Here is an 18,258-nt window from a genome sequence, read left to right as displayed (position 1 = left end):
CAGAAGGTGCTGATGTAGATGGAGGCTTAGTTTTACATAGCACCGGAGAACCTGAGATAGGTAAAGTCTGACCCTGATCTTCTGTGTTTCCTCTGGCCATCTCCACCAGAAGGTACTGGAGCTTTCTTGGAGCCAGGCTTACTCTTAGAGATATGGGATTTTCCTGCCTCACTAGTATCAGAGGAGCCCTTTTCCTTTGTAGTACTGAGTCAAAAGGTCGAAGTCCCAGACCGTTGACCAGCTCAGATGGTTTTCAGGTAGACTCCTTAACAGGAGAGCTAGAGCTCCTCTTCTTGAGATCTTTAGAGGAGGTCTCTGAGGCTTTCCCTTTTCCAGGAGAGTGTTGCACTGAGGTTGATGAGATGCTAGATACCCCCATAGACTGATATGCAGAGGGGGTTCTCCTGACCAGGCACCAAATCAAGATAAAAGGAGTACTCCATCATTAACGGTTGCAGGTTGATTTCCCAGTTCTTTCAAGCCCTGGATCTGAGGGCTAAACAGAAGTTACACTTCTATAGGACATGAGACTCTCCTAGGCAGCAAAACGCATTTAAAGAGTGTCTGTCGCCCACCATGACCACCTCTAAACGTGTGGCAACATTTAAACCCCATTGAACTGGGCATGCTCATTGCAGGGAGGACCTCCCAGGAGGAAATAAAACAAACTTCTAGATAACCAGTTTAACTAACTACAAACTAACTAACTTACTAACTAAAACTAAAATGAACTAAGTTAGACCAGAAAGTCAGCAAGTAGCCAAGGCACATACCATGAGGACGTGCTAAGCTGTGTCTTAGGCCAAGGCAGTTGAGAAGGAACTGAGGGCTGTTTGCCTGTGCAGCTTGATATAGTCTTGGTGTAGGGCACCAGGACATCAGCAGCGCATGTGTAGGCCAAATGGACACTGCTAAATGAAAATCTCCTATCAAAGGTGCATGGGGCGCACCTTGAAGAACATCCCTTACTCAGGTAAGTAATTTACGGCTTTAAAATTTGTTATTGATACATCTTTGAACTGCCATGCCACTAAGAGATAATAGTAATTAGAGCAGGGACTGGATCTTGAGTGTCCCCCGTGAGTACCTTAACCACTGAGGTACACAGTCACTCTCATACTCTCTCTCTGGACAAATAAATATTCAAGTGTTTTATACCAAGTGGAACAGCTTCAACAGGAGAGACTGAAAGACACCTCTTGACTGGAGCTGGGCAGAATCTTTTAGGTAAAACTTTTTTTCACTGAAGATGAAAAAAAACATTTTAGCAAATTTGTGTTCATTTCAGCAAATTGTTTGTCAAAATGAAAATAAATCAGAAATGTCTAAACAAAACTTTTTGACATTATCAAAACATCAGTGTTTTTGGGGCTAGAGTCACAGGGGATTTATGCACCAATCACAGAGGAAGTTGGTTGTGATTCCCCTTTATGCCCAATAGCCCAGGGGGTATCCTAGGTTAAAATCCCTGCTCTGGAGCAGGTACTTGAATCCAGGCCTCTTTTCTCCCAGGTGAATGCCTAACCATTAGATTATTGGCTAGTCTGCAATGGGTGCTCAGAGAAGTGCTCGATCAACTTTTAAAAGCGTTTACACAGAGAAAATTGTTTCATGCAGCATTACTGTCACGTTGTAATTTATATATAAAAAAAGAGTACATAAGTTACTACAGTGCCTGGAGATAAATTATGTAAATTTTTTGTTTTTGAAATTTGATTTATACTTTGTTGTTTATGCTATTGTATGTAAAAACCCCAGCATTTATTATGATGATTATTAGGTTTATTCATATGATTATTCATTCAATTAATTCAACACTCCTGTTCTCTCATTTGTTTTTAGAATCAACTACACATTTAATGAAACAAAGCATATTTTTACCACTTACTCTGTCAATTATCTGTTTTATTGTATGAAGACGAATAATGCCAGAACTACGTTGGTCAGTACCAGCATCTCTTGGTTCACTTTCTGTTCAAGAGAACACAGTTAAAGTCATGATTTCTTAGCCACCTACTGGTCAATTACACAACCCTCTCTATGCCCCCATTAATATAAAATGAGCAATCTCTTTTTCTAGCTCAAAATACTGGTTCAGACCTTATACAAGTTATAGTGCTGAAGATATATTTTTTACTTAAAAAAAATTCAGGAATTAAACTATTAGTTCCCCAGTTTAGTTATAAAATTCTAAGAATTTGTTAGGTATTTACTAGGAGCTTAATTCTGAATGTTTTTTGCAACATGCTGAATTAAAGAGGAGACAGGGGAGGGAGCACGGAGGAAGCTCAGCATGTTATGGGATTGGGTCCTATGATAGCATTAATAATAATAAATTGAGTTTGCATTCACTCAATGCACGTAATGTTTCCTGAAGAGTCCTATAGCAAATCTGTATTACTTTACCTTTAAAATATCTGTATCAATCACTAGTTAACTGCAATTGAATGTAAGCCTTTCAGAGTGTTTCCATAAATTGCTGACAATATAAAAGTTAAACTTTAAAACATTAACAGGAATAACGCAGCAAAGGCTAGCAAAAAGAGGTGACAATACAATTATAATTTTATATTAATCTGATAAGCAAAGAGACGCACTTACTTGCAACTTGATAAATATCTGGTTCTTCTCTTGCCAGTTTCTCTCGTGCAACATCAGCAATTGGTCCGAAAATGGTTACAGGCCTGAGAAAGCCAGCTGGAATAAGAAAAATCAAAGTAAATTGATTTAAATGTATTTTAGGATGCTATTTTTCCATCATGAAGATTAAAATGTTGAACTGAAACAGCAAATATTTTAATCTCTTTAAAAGGAAGCTACCTTCTCGAAGAACAACTCTTTCATATGCAGGAAACTTGGTCTGAACAGGTTGGGCAGAAAGATCTTCTCTGCTTTTTCGGAGATTTCTCTTTGAGCTGCGTAGACCTCGGAACCTCCAGAAATCTGCACGATCTCCCCCCGCTGTCTTTGGAAGTGTGTACTGTACACTAGCTAGCTGTTCAGCTCTAAGTGGGGCAGAGATTCCAGGGGTCAAAAAAATGACAGAAAACCCCAACTCCATCAACAAACAAATCAGCTTTTGAAATGACACTTGATTAACAAAGTTTAAACCTGTGAACACATTATAATGACACAACAGGCTAAAGGACCACTGATCACCAAATGAGGGGTTCCCGTGTTTTTCAGTACATCTTAAAGTAATTGCCTTTTGGACCCCCTTCTCCTGCCACTGGTGATCAATTAACACAGCTGAGGCAACTACAGCAATTACTTACAAAGTACCCCACCTCCACCCCAATACAACGCAACCCTATATAACCGGAATTCTAATATAACGCGGTAAAGAGGTGCTCTGGGGGAGTGGGGCTGCGCGCTCCGGCGGATCAAAGCAAGTTCGATATAACGCGGTTTCACCTATAACGTGGTAAGATTTTTTGGCTCCCGTGGACAGCGTTATATTGAGGTAGAGGTGTATGTACTTTTCAGAAAGTATTTATAATTTTTTTGCGAGATACATGTCTACACTTTTGCTGTTCCATCAATTTTAGGCCCTATCTAGACTAGGCTTTCATTTCACCAGATTAGCACACACTGAAATACAATTGCTTTGTCTTGACTAGAGTTTTAGAAGGTGTTAATTGAATTCAGTTAGCTAATTCAATCTGACATCACACCTTTAAGGCCTTGTCTGCACTAAGATTTATTCCCCCACCCTTGTGTTTCTCTTGCTTGGAAACAGGGAGAGACAACTCCATGCAACTAGCCAATGGACTGTCCAAGGGCCACAGTTTGTGAACCTCTATTCTAAACCAAACCCAAATGTAAATTTGGGTACTCAAACTGGATAAATCTAATTGCAAATTACTTGGGGTTCTACAACTGTTTTTCTTCCAAAATGTTAAGAAAGGTATAAAATGTCTGAGTGACAAGGAGATTTTACTAAAACAGCATTAAACAGACAAAGAACTTGCACAAACTTGGGCCACAGATTTCACGAGCATTGTAGTAAACAGTTTCAAGATGCTACCTGTTTTTATTGGGTATGATGCCTCTTTCCACCTCTTTGTGATTCTTGCCAATTCGAATAGCCAGCCAGGACCCAAGCTTGCCGTTGTACAAAGTATCCACGACCCGAAACACTTCACCTTTGTTGAAACTTAGCCCATAGGGAGATTCCTTTTCATATTCAAAATGAGTTCTGATATAGAAAGAATCTCCTACATCGGACTCAACAATGCGACGATAAACTGCAATAAAAATTACTTGAAATTGAAGTACATTAAAGGATTCCTAATGATCACAGCAGTTCTATAAAAAGATTCTGAGCACAAATCTTGCCTATTCTTAGTTCTCCATTTTAATTGTGAGGTATTTTGGAAACCCGTAAGACTAAATCCCCACATATCAGCATGTGAAATGTATGTGAAATTCACAATCCATATCATGTTAGTGTGATGCATTCAAAAACAGTTGGTATCCTCCTTGAATTCACAGTACTTATACTATTTGTTTTTTTTCCTATAATGAGTTCAGAGCTGATTTGGTGAATTTTGTATATCAGGCCATACTGACAGCACTGGAATCAGATATCACCTATTACAGAATGAATGAACCATAAAGCATTGATTGTGCAAGTTTCCTCATTGTCCAGACACTGTTTTTCAGCCATTATTTAGACCTAGTCTACACACTTTTGTACTGATATAACTCTTTCAGTTAGGGTTGTGTGGTTTAAAAAAAAAAATAATCAAAATAGTTATAGCAGTACAACCCCATTCACTTGGGAAAGGATTGAGACCACAGACTAATTTCAAAACAAGCTACTGGACTGTTGTCAGACAATGAATCTATCACTACTGTACAATCTCTACTGCATTTGAAATAGTGACCTAAAAATGAAAGGCTTCACATTACCAACCTTCTTGAGTTGCCACTCCCTAGGGCAAACAATCAAAGGTTAGCTATACCGTCTCTACCTGCTCTCAAAAAGCCTACCAAGCAGTTTCTGACCTTATATTTGAGGTAACTACTTACCATCCTTTTTCTTCTGTGCCAAAATTGTCACCTCTTCTCCTTTAGGGAGATCAAGCAGAAAAAGCACTGCTTCCTCTCTGATGATATTTGTGAAGTCTACATTGTTTACCTGGCATGAATACAACAGTTTTGAATTACTGCAGGATGTAGTGAAACATACATGCACTGTGAAAAATACATTGTGAAACTTACATTTCACATAAATAATGCAGTTTTTCACAACATAGTAATGTTAGAGTTGTTTATCCAGTTAAATAGGATATAACTTAACTGCATGAACTTCAAGAAGCGTTTTGCATATATTTCTCAGAATAAGTGAAAAATATTGCTATTTAACAAAAAAATATGCAGTACCTGCAGAGTACAAACTGAACAGACTTTTTTATTGAATACTTCTAGGTCACCCATCATGGATGATCTAGAAGTACCAGAGATATGTTTAGATTATTACAGATGGAGGAGCGTCTTAGGATGTGTCTACATGGGGAGTACTAGCAGTGTGGCATTCTCAGAGGGTATCCCATAGTCCTTTGCTTTGCTACTGAGCAGTCTTCATTCTGAAATTCTTCTGGCTGTGCATTGCAAGATGCATAAGGGAAGGCAGGCAGATTCCAATTTTTTTTTTTAAAAAAGCTCACATCTCCATCATCTCCACACCAGGCTCCTTTCTGGGTAGGCTAGTGCCATTTTTGAATTGTCGTCAGCCAGCATGGTCCCAACAATGCTCTTCACCTCTATGCTGGCAACTGTAAACACAGGGAGGCTGCTTGTGCTGTATTTCAGCTCTAGTAGCCAGGTGACTTTGGTTTTGGACTTTGCCTTCTGCACCAAGAAGCAGATGATGTGGCAGCAGCAGGAACTTAAGCTTCAAGGGAAGAAGCAGGATGAGGAAGAAGAGGGTGATATCCAGCAATTGCTACTACAGGAACTGTTCCTGGAGCAACTTCGCACCATACAGCACTGTCTCTGGGCTCAGAAAATGAGCATCAACTGGTGGGAAAGGTTTGTTCTGCAGACCTGGGATGACCAGCAGTGGCAAGAAAATTTCAGAATGGCTAAGACAATCTTTTTTGAGATACGTGTTGAAGTAGTTCTGGAAATGCAGGAGCAGCATGCCAACATGTGGTGCCCCATACCGTTCGAGAAGTGGGTCACCACTGCCATCTAGAAGGTAGAGAACCCCAAATCCGAGCAATCCATAACCAACCAATCCAGAGCAGGGAGATCGACTGTTGGAGCCACTGTCTTGCAGATGTGTAATGCCATGGACAATATACTGTTTCAGTGGGTTATAAAGCTTATTAATGCTCAGGAGATTGATGGCTTTGTATGCATGGGTTCCCAAACTGTATTGAGGCAACTGAGGAGACCTCTGTGCTTATTATTTCAACTTCACCCCCACCTCCCCTGACGAGGGCTTAGAATTTATAAATAGAAAGGAGTATTTCTCCAGGGTGCCACAAAGGATGGTTGACATCCGTCATGTTGAGCGGCGAGACTTGAAGCTATACAGAGCATTAGATGGCTCAAAGGGGCTGAGCTCAGTATCTTGTGCTATCCAGGAGGTACAGAACAAGGCTAGGTCCTGGTTTGGAGCACTGCCTTGCCTGCTTTCCTGGCAGCAGAAGCAGCAGAAGTGCTGCATCAAAGCATTCTAGTTCTGTATTGCCTCCAGGCGTTTCCTCTGCATCCCAGTCTTTCTCAACAGTGTCTTTTGCTGTGGTAACACTGTCCTTGGCCACAGCAAGATCCATTTCTTTATCACTCTCTTATCTAAAGTACAATCTCCATCTCTCTTTATTTTCAGGGGTTTTATGAGGAGTCTGCAATGAGGCCAGCGGACATTACACACTGGATTAACTCAACTTAATCCGGTTTAAGCCCCATGTAGACAAACCCTTAGATCAGTTGTCCAAACTCGTTCCACATGATTTTCGTTTACAGTTGCCCTTACTCCTTGCTATCTAATCTTAACATATATTTGAACATTTGAGTTCTGATTATCAACATTAGGTAGTCAATGATTAGCACATGCATGCTGTTAAAACATGTTTCTTTAAAGTTTAATCAATTCAATTTCAAAACTCTAAGTGTAGGTCTATCCTTTTTCCCCACCAAAGTCCATAAACAGCAGGTAAAGAGGTCCAATAGAGGAAAATAGACTGAAGTACAAAAGTCCTTGTAAAATTAAATGAGAACTAAAAATTCCGCATTTTAAACTTTGTCATCACTATGAAAGAATACAAAGAATTTACTTTTCTAGAAACAACATGCCCTAGTGGCATTAAGAGAGTTTTACTAATCCATGTGGGGGAAAAAACAAGTTTACACAATTTACCTATATTCTGCAAATTATACATAAGGGGTTGGTCCAGGTCTCTAATGGTATACTTTTAATACCGTATGTGATACCCAAGTTTTAATCTATTCACTAACTGAGCTAACTGCAGGGTAAATAAAGCACATTCTTCTCCTGTTGAAAAACGTGTGTTGGAAGGAGTGCTCTGAAATAGGGGTGGGGATGATTGGGCAGTAGATTCCTGTGGACAATGCTACCTACCTAGTTTTGCAAAGTGACTAGAAATCTATGAATGAAAGATGCTAAGTCCTACGTGCTGATTATTATTTGTATATATGACAGAGATATTTATACATGTTTTTTAGTTAACAGTTTAAAAGCCAGTTAGTTAAACAATTATTTGTCCAATCTGAAACTAGGAAACTTGGGAGCCATAATTTACCAGTGATCTAGTAGCAATAGTGGAAGCTGGAAGAATTTTTACCACCATCGTCTACCCCAATCAATGTAGGCCCAGATAAACAGTCTACACTAAAAAGGCAACATGGACCAAAATTCTGTTGCATTATTGAACAACAGATTCTTTGAATGAAAGATTTTGACCTACCCTGAGAATTTGATCTCCTTCTTCTAATCCTTCTTTCGCTGCAGGGCTGTCCTCCAGAACACCAGCTACAAATATGCCTACATCATTGCCACCAGCCAACCGCAAGCCCACGCTGTCTCCTTTTTTGAATTTTACCAGCTTCATGCTTGGCCTGTAGGTTTATAACGCATTCCAATTAATAGACATACAGTAGATGAATATGCGGTCACAGATTAGCAGCTGGGGAGTTACACCAGCAGAGAATTTGTTCAAATTATTGCAATTTGATATCATCGTACCCAAGCTATTTCTTTCAGCAACACACTAACTATAATAGCATAATATTCTTCTCATCAGCTCAGCTTTTGAAAATAATGGTAACATTCACTTGCTTAAGAGATTTTGTAGTTTGCTTTAATATATAAATCGTATTTTAAATAGAATACTTCAAAATTTAAGGGTTTTTGTTTGTTTGTTTAACAGTCAACCTTCCTTTGGAAGTTTACAACTGAATTGTTATTTCTCACTCTTCCCCCTCCCCCTTTTTTGGGGTGGTGGTGGGAGGAGAGAATATAGCACGCAACGTGATAACATTATTATAGGGTTCTCCTGAATGCAGGACTGTTTTTTGCTTAAAAGAGAAGAAAAGCAGTGTTTGGGAGAGAGAAACAAAACACATGTTATTAAATAATATCTATAAAGTGATTAGTAAGTTTCAAAATTACAAAATATGTAATATAACTTAACAAAGCACCCAAAGCTCACAGATGAGCCTCAACTCCCCCACCCCAATACTTATAAACAGATTAGAAATGTATGTTAAGACAAAGCCCTAGATGTCCCCATGCAGACGTAATGTTCATTGACTTAATGAAAGCTTGGTCTGCTCGAGGACTGTTGGATCAGGTTCAAATAAATAATTTTGAATTACATTACCGAAGCACTCCATCTTCATGAGTTGAATTGGGTAAAGGACCATCTGATGGACTGACTGGTAAATCCACATCTGGCTGTCCAGCTTGAGCATACACTGGCTTTGGCTCTATTAAGAAATAAAAACAAAAAACCCAACTTGCCATGTTATTAATTCTTTAAAGGATGTGGAACCAGTACAGTTTAACTCATCCTTGCAAAATTGTTATCATGAAAATCTACTAGCTCAGGAACAAAATCCTTCTCCCATCCACAAGTGTCAGTAATGAAAATAACTCTCTTGTACTAAGATTACTCCTCTTGGGCGAGTAGATTTTTTTAAGGCTGGTCTAACTACTGCACTGTTTTTTTTTTTTGTTTTTTTTTTCTTCAAATTTCCCATTGTACTTTGATAACGTCCGTTGAAAGATAAATCCAGGACTCTTTAAAAGAGAAAACACATTACACTGTTTTTTCCCAATCATGTAAGATTTGGACATTAAGGATTACGATTTCCACTAGGGTAACCACTGCCCAAAAATGGGAGAAGCCAAAAGGTTCAGTCACTTACTGTAATCTTCCAGCTAAACAATTCTACATCTCTACCTTAACTGAATCCCAGACCGGCCATTTCAGCTGCCTTTGACTCACTGTTCAAGCTTTTACACTCTCCTGTCATCATTTCTCTATCTGCTCACTCATTTCTTAAAAGCGAAAACTGACAAAATGATGTGATCTTCCCCCTCTCCACGGATTGCCTTCCTTTCTCCTCCCCCTATTCTCTCTTCCTTCTCCCCTATAACAGATGCAGAATTTTGCCTGATCTCCTCCTCCAACCCATCCACTTGTCCCAATAACGCCTTACATCCCATCCCCCCATTTCCTTCACACCCACTCATCTCCTCCTTACACACCTCTCTCTGGCTTTCCTGCCCCCTCACAATACAAGCATGTTTTCATTTCTCTCATTTTAACAAAACAAAAACAAAAAACCACCACCCTTGAACCCATTTGCCTCTCTAACTACTGTCCTCTCAAGATTGCATTTCTAAGTTCATTAAAAGCACTGTTTACAGTAGCCATCTCGAATTTCTCTCCAATTCCATCCTAGATCCTCTCCAATATAACTCCTGCTCCTTTCACGCCAATAAAACTGCTCTTGCTAAAGTCTCTATGACCTTGTCCTAGCCAAAGCTCAGAACCAGTACTCCATCCTCATCCTCCTTGACCAGTCTGCCGCCTTAGACACAGTTGACCATGCTCCTCCTCCTTGTAATCTTGTCCTCCCTGGGTTGTCTCCCCTCTGTCCTCTTCTCTCCTCCTAAATCTCCAATGACTCCTTCAGCAGGTCCATCCTTCCTTCAACTTTCTGTGCGGATTCCACAGAGATGTCATTGGGCACTTTCTCTGCCCTCTCTACTTATCTCTGGGTAATCTAATCCGCAAAATACAAATTCAACCACAGTCTCAACTCTGAGATCTCTACTCCAGACCTGCATTCTTCCATCTAAACTAAAATCTCTGCCTCTCTCTGATATTGCCTCCTAGATGTCTTGCCATGAGCTCAAACTGCACACAGGTAAAACAGAGCTCTTAATCCCCCAAATCCTCCCGCTCACTCCTTTCATGATTACTGTGGACACTACACCACCATCTTATCCATTACTCCGGCCTGTAACCTGGGCATCTGCCTTTTTGTTCTGTGTTTATACAGTGTATGGCACAATGGGGTCCTGGTACATAATTAGGGCCCTAAGTGCTATGATAATAAAAATAATAAACAAAAAAGATTTAGCTCTCCACTGAGATCCAAACTGTGTTAGCTACATCTAGGTTTAAAGGGGTTAGTATGGCTTTTAGGGGAAAAAGCCCTCCATCTTATCTTGGCTTTGGAAATCATGACAGAATCCTCTTAGCAACAACCATGCTTAAAGACAGCTATAACCAACACAGTTTTTAATCCCACAGCAGAGAGCGCTTTAGAGTGATCTTCCAGAATTGAAAACTACAAATACCGCAAGCTGAACTATGCTCACAGAGAGTCTTGCATATTCAGAAAAATGAAAAAACGTTGGGCCCACTTCTGCCATTACTTAAACTGGCTTCACCCAGGTAACTAGGGGCAGAGCTGGGCCCTTTGAATTTGCATATTTTGAGTACTTATGCAGTTGTATATTTTAATAGCTTGAGAGAAATCATGCTGTAGTTATGAAGTAGTGCAAATTCCTACTGAGCATTCATTAGAGGCAGCAGGCATAACTTGGCATTTTATCATATTTACCTGGCAGAGGTGGAGTTTGTTTTTCATTTCTTTCAACTATAGCCTCCTCCATGGTTTTAGAAACAGGGATATCATCTGCATTCTTTACAGGTGTAGAGACAGCTCCTGGTTTTGATATTCTCTCATCTTCTCTGCTCCGGAGACTATATATCAGAAAAACAAAACATATGGCATTTAGTTTGTACGCCATGCTACCTCACAGTATTATTGTTAAACCACCATTTCTGCATTTCAGGTCAAACAGATCTGCTAACGGATTCATCCCCAAATAATCTGCATAGTGGGAGCTCTCCACATGTAGATCCCTGGAAAAGAGAGGGCAAGGTAGAATAGAGTGCTCTTTTCACTGCCCCATGTCCTTCCCATGCCTTGTGTAGACAGTCTTCCATGCTAAACTCAGAAGCAGGAATGGAGATGGGAGCAAGTGATGTGCTTGTTCTCTGTGACACTTTTCCCTGTGGAGTCTAGTGATTTCTGGGCAAAAACCCAAGATTTACCACGACCTTTTGGACCTCTCCTGTGGTTGCTGACTCAGCCGGGATTGAGGAACTCAGCCAATGGCAGCCCTTCAACACTGAAAAGAGGTTTCCCTTCCCACTAGATCCCTTGAGGTTGGGAAAGAGCAGCCTTCAAAATCCACAGCTCTTCCAAATCCTTTACACTTAAGATTGGTGCAATGGGGGAAAAAGTGAGTGCCTGCCTCCCATACCAGCTCTCTACTTCATGTTTCTTCAGTGAAAACAGGACTAGCCTCATGTATTTTCTACTCCAGAATATATCTACATATGCTTACAGCATGCAACATCTAAAGAGAATGTGATGCACTCCTTGCTTGATAGTCTCTGGGGAGAGAACCTGGGACCTCTAGATCTAAAAGCATCAGCACTTCCATTGTTTGAGCTAGAGGACCAAGTACTTTAGCAAAGAGGCAGTAAAACTCAATCTGTATACATGAAAAGAACCTCTGTGGGTTGTACAAGCATGCAGTACACTGTAATTATATGTGAGCGGTAGCCGTATAGTCACAGATAAGACTCAAAATCTACATAGGCTTAAAAGAAGTATACTACCAACTACTTCCTAAAAATCCTTCAGGTCAGAACTCCTGGCACTTATGAATTTCAGATATTTTCTGCTTACTATGGCTAATCATAATCAGCATTGATTAACAGTTTCATCAATTGCTGTACTAAACAAACCACAATTCCAAAACATATTCATTATAAAAAAAGCATTAGTTTACAAGATATTCAAACTCTGCTGAAGTATTAGAAACACATGCATATAAAAATAAAATGGTTAATAGACGATACTGCATAACAAGTAGGTTTACTTTTATTTCTATCACCTTGTGTGTCAATAAAAATGCAGTGAGTGTTCTAAAGGAATTATATATTTGCCAGGCATTAAAGGATACTGAATTTGACATTGTTAGGAAACATCTGTTTCCTTGATGACACCGAACTGCTCAGTTACTTCTTCCTGATGAGCCACCAGAAAGGACTTTGGGTAGAAAGTGTCCTTAGTGAAGTATATTGTACAAGATAGTACAACATGATTAGATGGTTTTCCGTTTGGATCTCTCTCTCTATCCTGGACAGATGTCTTCTGAAAGATGCCACCTTTCTTAAGATATTACTGTTTCCAGAAGCTAGATGGAGCTATTGGGCAGTAAAAGACGGTTACTCACCGTTGTAACTGTTGTTCTTCGAGATGTGTTGCTCATATCCATTCCATTAGGTGTGTGCGCGCCGCGTGCACGATCGTCGGAAGATTTTCTACCCTAGCAACACCGGCGGGTCGGCTGTGGAGCCCCCTAGAGTGGCGCCTTCATGGCGCTGAATATATACCCCAGCCGACCCGGCGCCCCCTCAGTTCCTTCTTGCCGGCTACTCCGACAGTGGGGACGGGGGGCGGGTTTGGAATGGATATGAGCAACACATCTCGAAGAACAACAGTTACAACGGTGAGTAACCGTCTTTTCTTCTTCGAGTGCTTGCTCATATCCATTCCATTAGGTGACTCCCAAGCCCAACTTAGGTGGTGGGGTCGGAGTGAGACATTGCTGTGTGCAAAACCGCTGATCCGAAAGCAGCATCGTCCCTGGACTGCTGCACTAGTGCATAGTGAGCTGTAAACGTGTGGACTGATGACCAAACCGCAGCTCTACAAATGTCCTGGATCGGAACTTGCGCCAGGAAAGCTGTCGAGGAAGCTTGGGCCCTCGTGGAGTGAGCGGTGAGGTGCGGTGCTGAGACACCTGCCAGGTCATAGCAAGTCCGGATGCAAGACGTAATCCAGGAGGATAGGCGTTGTGAGGAGACCGGTGAGCCTTTCATTTGGTCGGCCACTGCAACGAAGAGTTGCGTCGTCTTTCTAAAGCGCCTTGTGCGGTCAATATAGAAAGCCAGGGCTCTGCGTACGTCCAGAGAATGCAAACGTTGATCCTGGCGAGTAGCATGTGGTTTAGGATGAAAGACCGGGAGAAATATATCCTGGTTGATATGAAAAGGAGAAACCACCTTAGGGAGAAAGGCAGGATGTGGACGAAGCTGCACTTTATCCTTATGAAAAACTGTGTAAGGGGGCTCAGATGTAAGCGCCCTGAGTTCAGAAACGCGCCTTGCTGAGGTGATGGCTACGAGGAAGGCTGTCTTCCAGGATAGGTACAGAAGTGAACAGGTGGCCAGTGGCTCGAATGGAGGACCTGTGAGCTTGGAGAGAACCAGGTTGAGGTCCCACGTCTGAACGGGCTGACGTTGTTGTGGGTACATCCGGTCTAAGCCCTTGAGGAATCTAACTACCATCGGGTTAGAGAATACCGAAGACGCGAGTTCCCCTGGGTGAAAGGCCGATATAGCGGCCAGGTGAACTCTAATTGAAGATATCGCCAACCCTTGTTGTTTTAGGGAGAGGAGATATTCCAATATGAGAGGAATAGGTGCCTGTAACGGGGACGTGGCTCGTTGTTCGCACCAACAGGAGAACCGCTTCCACTTGGCCAGGTCCGTGGTCCGTGTTGAGGGCTTCCTACTGCTCAGCAGAATCTGTTGGACAGAGTGCGAGCATTGCTGCTCTGCCTGGGTGAACCATGGAGCAGCCACGCCATGAGGTGGAGTGATTGCAGGTCGGGGTGACGCAACCGGCCGTGGTCCTGAGAGATGAGATCCGGACATAATGGAAGCGGGATCGGTGTCTGAACCGAGAGTTCCAACAGCGTGGTGTACCAATGTTGTCTCGGCCACGCTGGAGCGATCAGAATCACCTGTGCCTGGTCTCTGAGCAATTTGAGCAGTACCTTGTGGACCAGAGGAAACGGAGGGAAGGCATAAAACAGGTGGTCTTTCCAGGGAAGGAGAAACGCATCCGAGAGGGAGCCCGGAGCTCGACCTTGCAGGGAGCAGAACACGTGGCACTTCCTGTTGTCTCGAGATGCAAACAGGTCTATCTGGGGAAACCCCCACTTCTGGAAGACGGAATGTATGATGTCCGGACGGATAGACCACTCGTGCGTTTGAAAGGACCTGCTGAGTCGGTCCGCTAAAGTGTTCTGGACTCCAGGGAGGAACGATGCCGTGAGATGTATTGAGTGGGCGATGCAGAAGTCCCACAGACGAATGGCTTCTTGGCATAGAATTGACGAACGTGCTCCTCCTTGCTTGTTGATGTAAAACATGGCCGTGGTGTTGTCGATGAGAACTAACACACAGCGGCCACGTAGGAGGTTGAGAAATGCCTGGCACGCCAGGCGCACAGCCATCAGTTCCCGAACATTGATGTGCAGGGCTAGCTGGGGTGCAGTCCACAGGCCCTGGGTATAGTGCTCGTTGAGATGGGCGCCCCAACCCAGAGATGAAGCGTCTGACCAGGTGCAGAGAGGGTTGTGGGGCGTGAAACGGCATCCCCTCGCAAACCACATTGTGATCTAGCCACCATGTGAGGGAGGTCAGGACCGAGTTCGGGACCGTGACCACCATGTTCAGGCTGTCCCGATGTGGGCGGTATATTGATGACACCCAGGTCTGGAGTGGGCGAAGCCGAAGTCTGGCATGCCTGGTTACGTACGTGCAGGAAGCCATGTGACCCAGCAGGGTAAGGCACGACCTCACCGTGGTAGTTGGGAAGGCCTTGAGCCCTTGAATGAGGCTCGTGATGGTGCAAAAGCGGTTGTCTGGCAGGATGGCTTGTGCACGTCTGGAGTCTAGAACTGCGCCGATGAATTCTATTCTCTGGGTAGGTTCTAGAGTGGATTTGTCCTTGTTGAGTAGGATGCCCAACTCGTTGAATGGGTGCACTATTATGTGGACGTGAGCTCGAACTTGCTCTTTGGTGCGACCGCGTACCAGCCAGTCGTCTAGGTACGGAAACACCTGTATCCCTTGCCGACGAAGGTATGCTGCCACGACAGCCATACATTTCGTAAACACTCTTGGGGCCGAGGATAGGCCGAAGGGAAGGACTGCAAACTGATAGTGCACCTTGCTTACCACGAATCGCAGGAAGCGTCTGTGAGGCGGGTAAATTGCAATGTGAAAGTATGCGTCTTTCATGTCGAGGGCGGCGAACCAGTCTCCAGGATCGAGGGAAGGGATAATGGCCCCCAGAGAGACCATGCGGAACTTCAACTTTACTACGAATTTGTTGAGTCCGCGCAAGTCCAAGATAGGTCGCAGACCTCCTTTGGACTTGGGAATGAGGAAGTAACGGGAATAGAATCCCCTGCCCCTTAACTCCACTGGAACCTCCTCTATGGCCCCCATAGCAAGGAGCGTGGAAACTTCCTGTATAAGAAGTTGCTCGTGAGAAGGGTCCCTGAAGAGGGACGGGGAAGGGGGGAAGGAGGAGGGAATTGAAGAAAACTGGATAGCATATCCCCTGTCCACCGTGCGAAGGACCCAACGGTCCGAGGTTATAAGGGACCAGGCATGGTGGAAATGGGAAAGGCGATCCCGAAAGGAGGGGGCTTGATCCTGGGGGATGACTGGGGCGCCGTCCTCGACCGCACCTTCAAAAGTTCTGCCTGGGGCCTGAAGGTGGTCTAGGTGGCCCCTGGTTCTGACCGGGTTGAGGGCCGGTCCACCTTCTTCTACCACCTCGCCCTCGCCTCCGGGCCGAGTCCTGTCTCTGACGAGGGGGTAGAAGCGCTGAGGCTGCGGTCTAAATGGCCTGCGCTGAGGGCCCACAACATGCATCCCCAAGGAACGCATGATCGTCCTGGAGTCCTTGAGGCTCTGCAGGCGAGAGTCCGTCTTTTCTGAAAACAACCCTTGTCCTTCGAAGGGTAGATCCTGCAGGGTTTGCTGCAGTTCCTGAGGCAGACCCGAAACCTGGAGCCAGGAGATCCTCCGCATAGCGATACCTGAGGCCAGGGTTCTCGCAGCAGAGTCCGCTATGTCTAAGGAGGCCTGTAAGGAGGTCCGAGCCACCTTCTTACCCTCCTCTACCAGGGCTCCAAACTTCCCCATAGAGTTCCAGGAGTTAAAGCTATAGCGGCTCAAGAGCGCCTGCTGGTTAGCCGCTCTAAGTTGCAGCCCTCCGGCTGAGTAAACTTTACGGCCGAATAAATCGAGGCGCTTAGCCTCCTTTGATTTGGGCGCTGCGGCCTGCTGACCGTGGCGCTCCCTTGCGTTCACTGATGCCACCACCAGTGAACACGGCTGGGGGTGGGTATACAAGTACCCGTAGTCTTTAGACGGGACGAAGTATTTCCTTTCCACCCCTCTCGCTGTGGGTGGGATAGAGGCAGGAGTCTGCCATATCGTAGATGCATTGGCTTGTATCGTGCGGATCAGGGGTAACGCCACCCTCGATGGGGCATCCGCTCCGAGGATATTCACGATCGGGTCGTGCACCTCCACTATCTCCTCCGCCTGCAGGTCCATATTACGGGCCATCCTACGCAGAAGATCCTGGTGAGCCCGAAGATCTATTGGAGGTGGACCTGTGCACGATGTGCCCGCCACTGCCTCATCCGGAGAGGAAGAGGAAGATGCCTCCGGTGGTACAGGATCCAAGGGAGGGTCCTGGTCTCCCTGCTCCTGGGCCGGAGCATCACCTGCGCTTGGGTCCAGGGCGTCAGGTGGTGCGGATACGGAAGCCTCCATGCCCCCTGGCGGAGACCGAGAGATGGTGGACTCCGGGGCCCTTCTAGCAGAGTGACCGGAGCGAGAGGTCGAAGCAATTGGAGCCCCTTGCGCCTGATGGTACGCCCACGGGGTCCAAAACGACCAGTGAGATGGGCCATGAGAATGGTCCTCTGTTATGTCCCGCCAATGGCCCAAGTCCTGTTCCTCGGCTTGCCCCTGAGGGGGGTATGCCGATCTCGAGAGGTCGTCCGAGGAGCGAGACACCGATCTCGATGGCCATGGCGGTGCCGAGAGCGTCGAGACGATTCCCGTGGGCTGCGGTGCCGCACGGTGCCGGTCCGGAGATGATCTATCTCTACGCGGTGCCGGCGATCGGTGCCGGGACCGCGACCGGTGCCGATGACCTCGTCGGTGCCGGGAGTCGGATCTGGACCTCGACGAGGACCTGGAGTATACCCGGTGCCGGGAGCGGCCTCTCGACGTCGAGCGTCGACCGTAGCGGTGCCGAGAACTACGTCTCGACGTTGATCGGTGCCGACGATCATAGCGGTGCCGAGACGGAGAGCGGTGCCGCGAAGAAGATCTTGGCCGCGAGTACGACCGGTGCCGAGGTGATATTCGGTGCCGGGACTGCGAGCGGCGTGGGGACCTGCTTCGGGACCTGGATCGGTGCCGAGGTTCCAGCCCTTGCGATGGAGGGCGCATCAAGGCAGGTTTCCCCCTCGACTGGACCGGGCGAGTCAACGGTGCCGTCGGTGCCGGTGGTTGGGGCAGTGCCGGCTCCGTGAGAGCTATTAAGTCTCTCGCTGCCGCGAAGGTCTCTGGAGTCGACGGGAGGCACTGTATCACCGCCGGCCTCGGTGGAGACGCTATCTGCACCGGACTCAACGGCCTCGGCGCCGGAGTCGACGGTGCTGGAGGCACCTGTTTCCGGTGCTCCACCGGCGGACGCGGCTCTACCCCCGGCACTGGGGGAGCCGGCGTCTTCGGCACAGAGGTCCCCGTCTTATGGGCTTTTTTATGCCCTGGGGATAATGACCGGCGCCGAGGCACTTGCTGT

The 18,258-nt window shown here is 45.1% G+C and overlaps 1 protein-coding gene across 6 annotated transcripts in view; it reads right to left on the bottom strand.

Annotated features, from left to right (window-relative positions):
• The window catches only part of TJP1 (tight junction protein 1), a 377,953-nt gene that overhangs the window by 45,030 nt on the left and 314,665 nt on the right, over nucleotides 1–18,258 (bottom strand). For all 6 annotated transcript variants that reach the window (XM_042853846.2, XM_005284979.5, XM_065558286.1 and 3 more), the window contains 8 exons: nucleotides 11,113–11,255; nucleotides 8,856–8,961; nucleotides 7,941–8,091; nucleotides 5,035–5,143; nucleotides 4,028–4,247; nucleotides 2,821–3,005; nucleotides 2,602–2,697; nucleotides 1,889–1,971 (listed from right to left, as the gene is read on the bottom strand). In XM_042853846.2, the coding sequence (XP_042709780.2) occupies nucleotides 1,889–1,971; nucleotides 2,602–2,697; nucleotides 2,821–3,005; nucleotides 4,028–4,247; nucleotides 5,035–5,143; nucleotides 7,941–8,091; nucleotides 8,856–8,961; nucleotides 11,113–11,255 (1,093 nt within the window). The remainder of the gene's footprint in view (nucleotides 1–1,888; nucleotides 1,972–2,601; nucleotides 2,698–2,820; nucleotides 3,006–4,027; nucleotides 4,248–5,034; nucleotides 5,144–7,940; nucleotides 8,092–8,855; nucleotides 8,962–11,112; nucleotides 11,256–18,258) is intronic.

This window comes from Chrysemys picta, chromosome 10 (genome assembly GCF_011386835.1).
Source record: "Chrysemys picta bellii isolate R12L10 chromosome 10, ASM1138683v2, whole genome shotgun sequence".
NCBI classification, from domain to species: Eukaryota; Metazoa; Chordata; order Testudines; family Emydidae; genus Chrysemys; species Chrysemys picta.
Note: the sequence above shows the minus strand (reverse complement) of the source record. Positions and strands in the feature narration are given on the sequence as shown.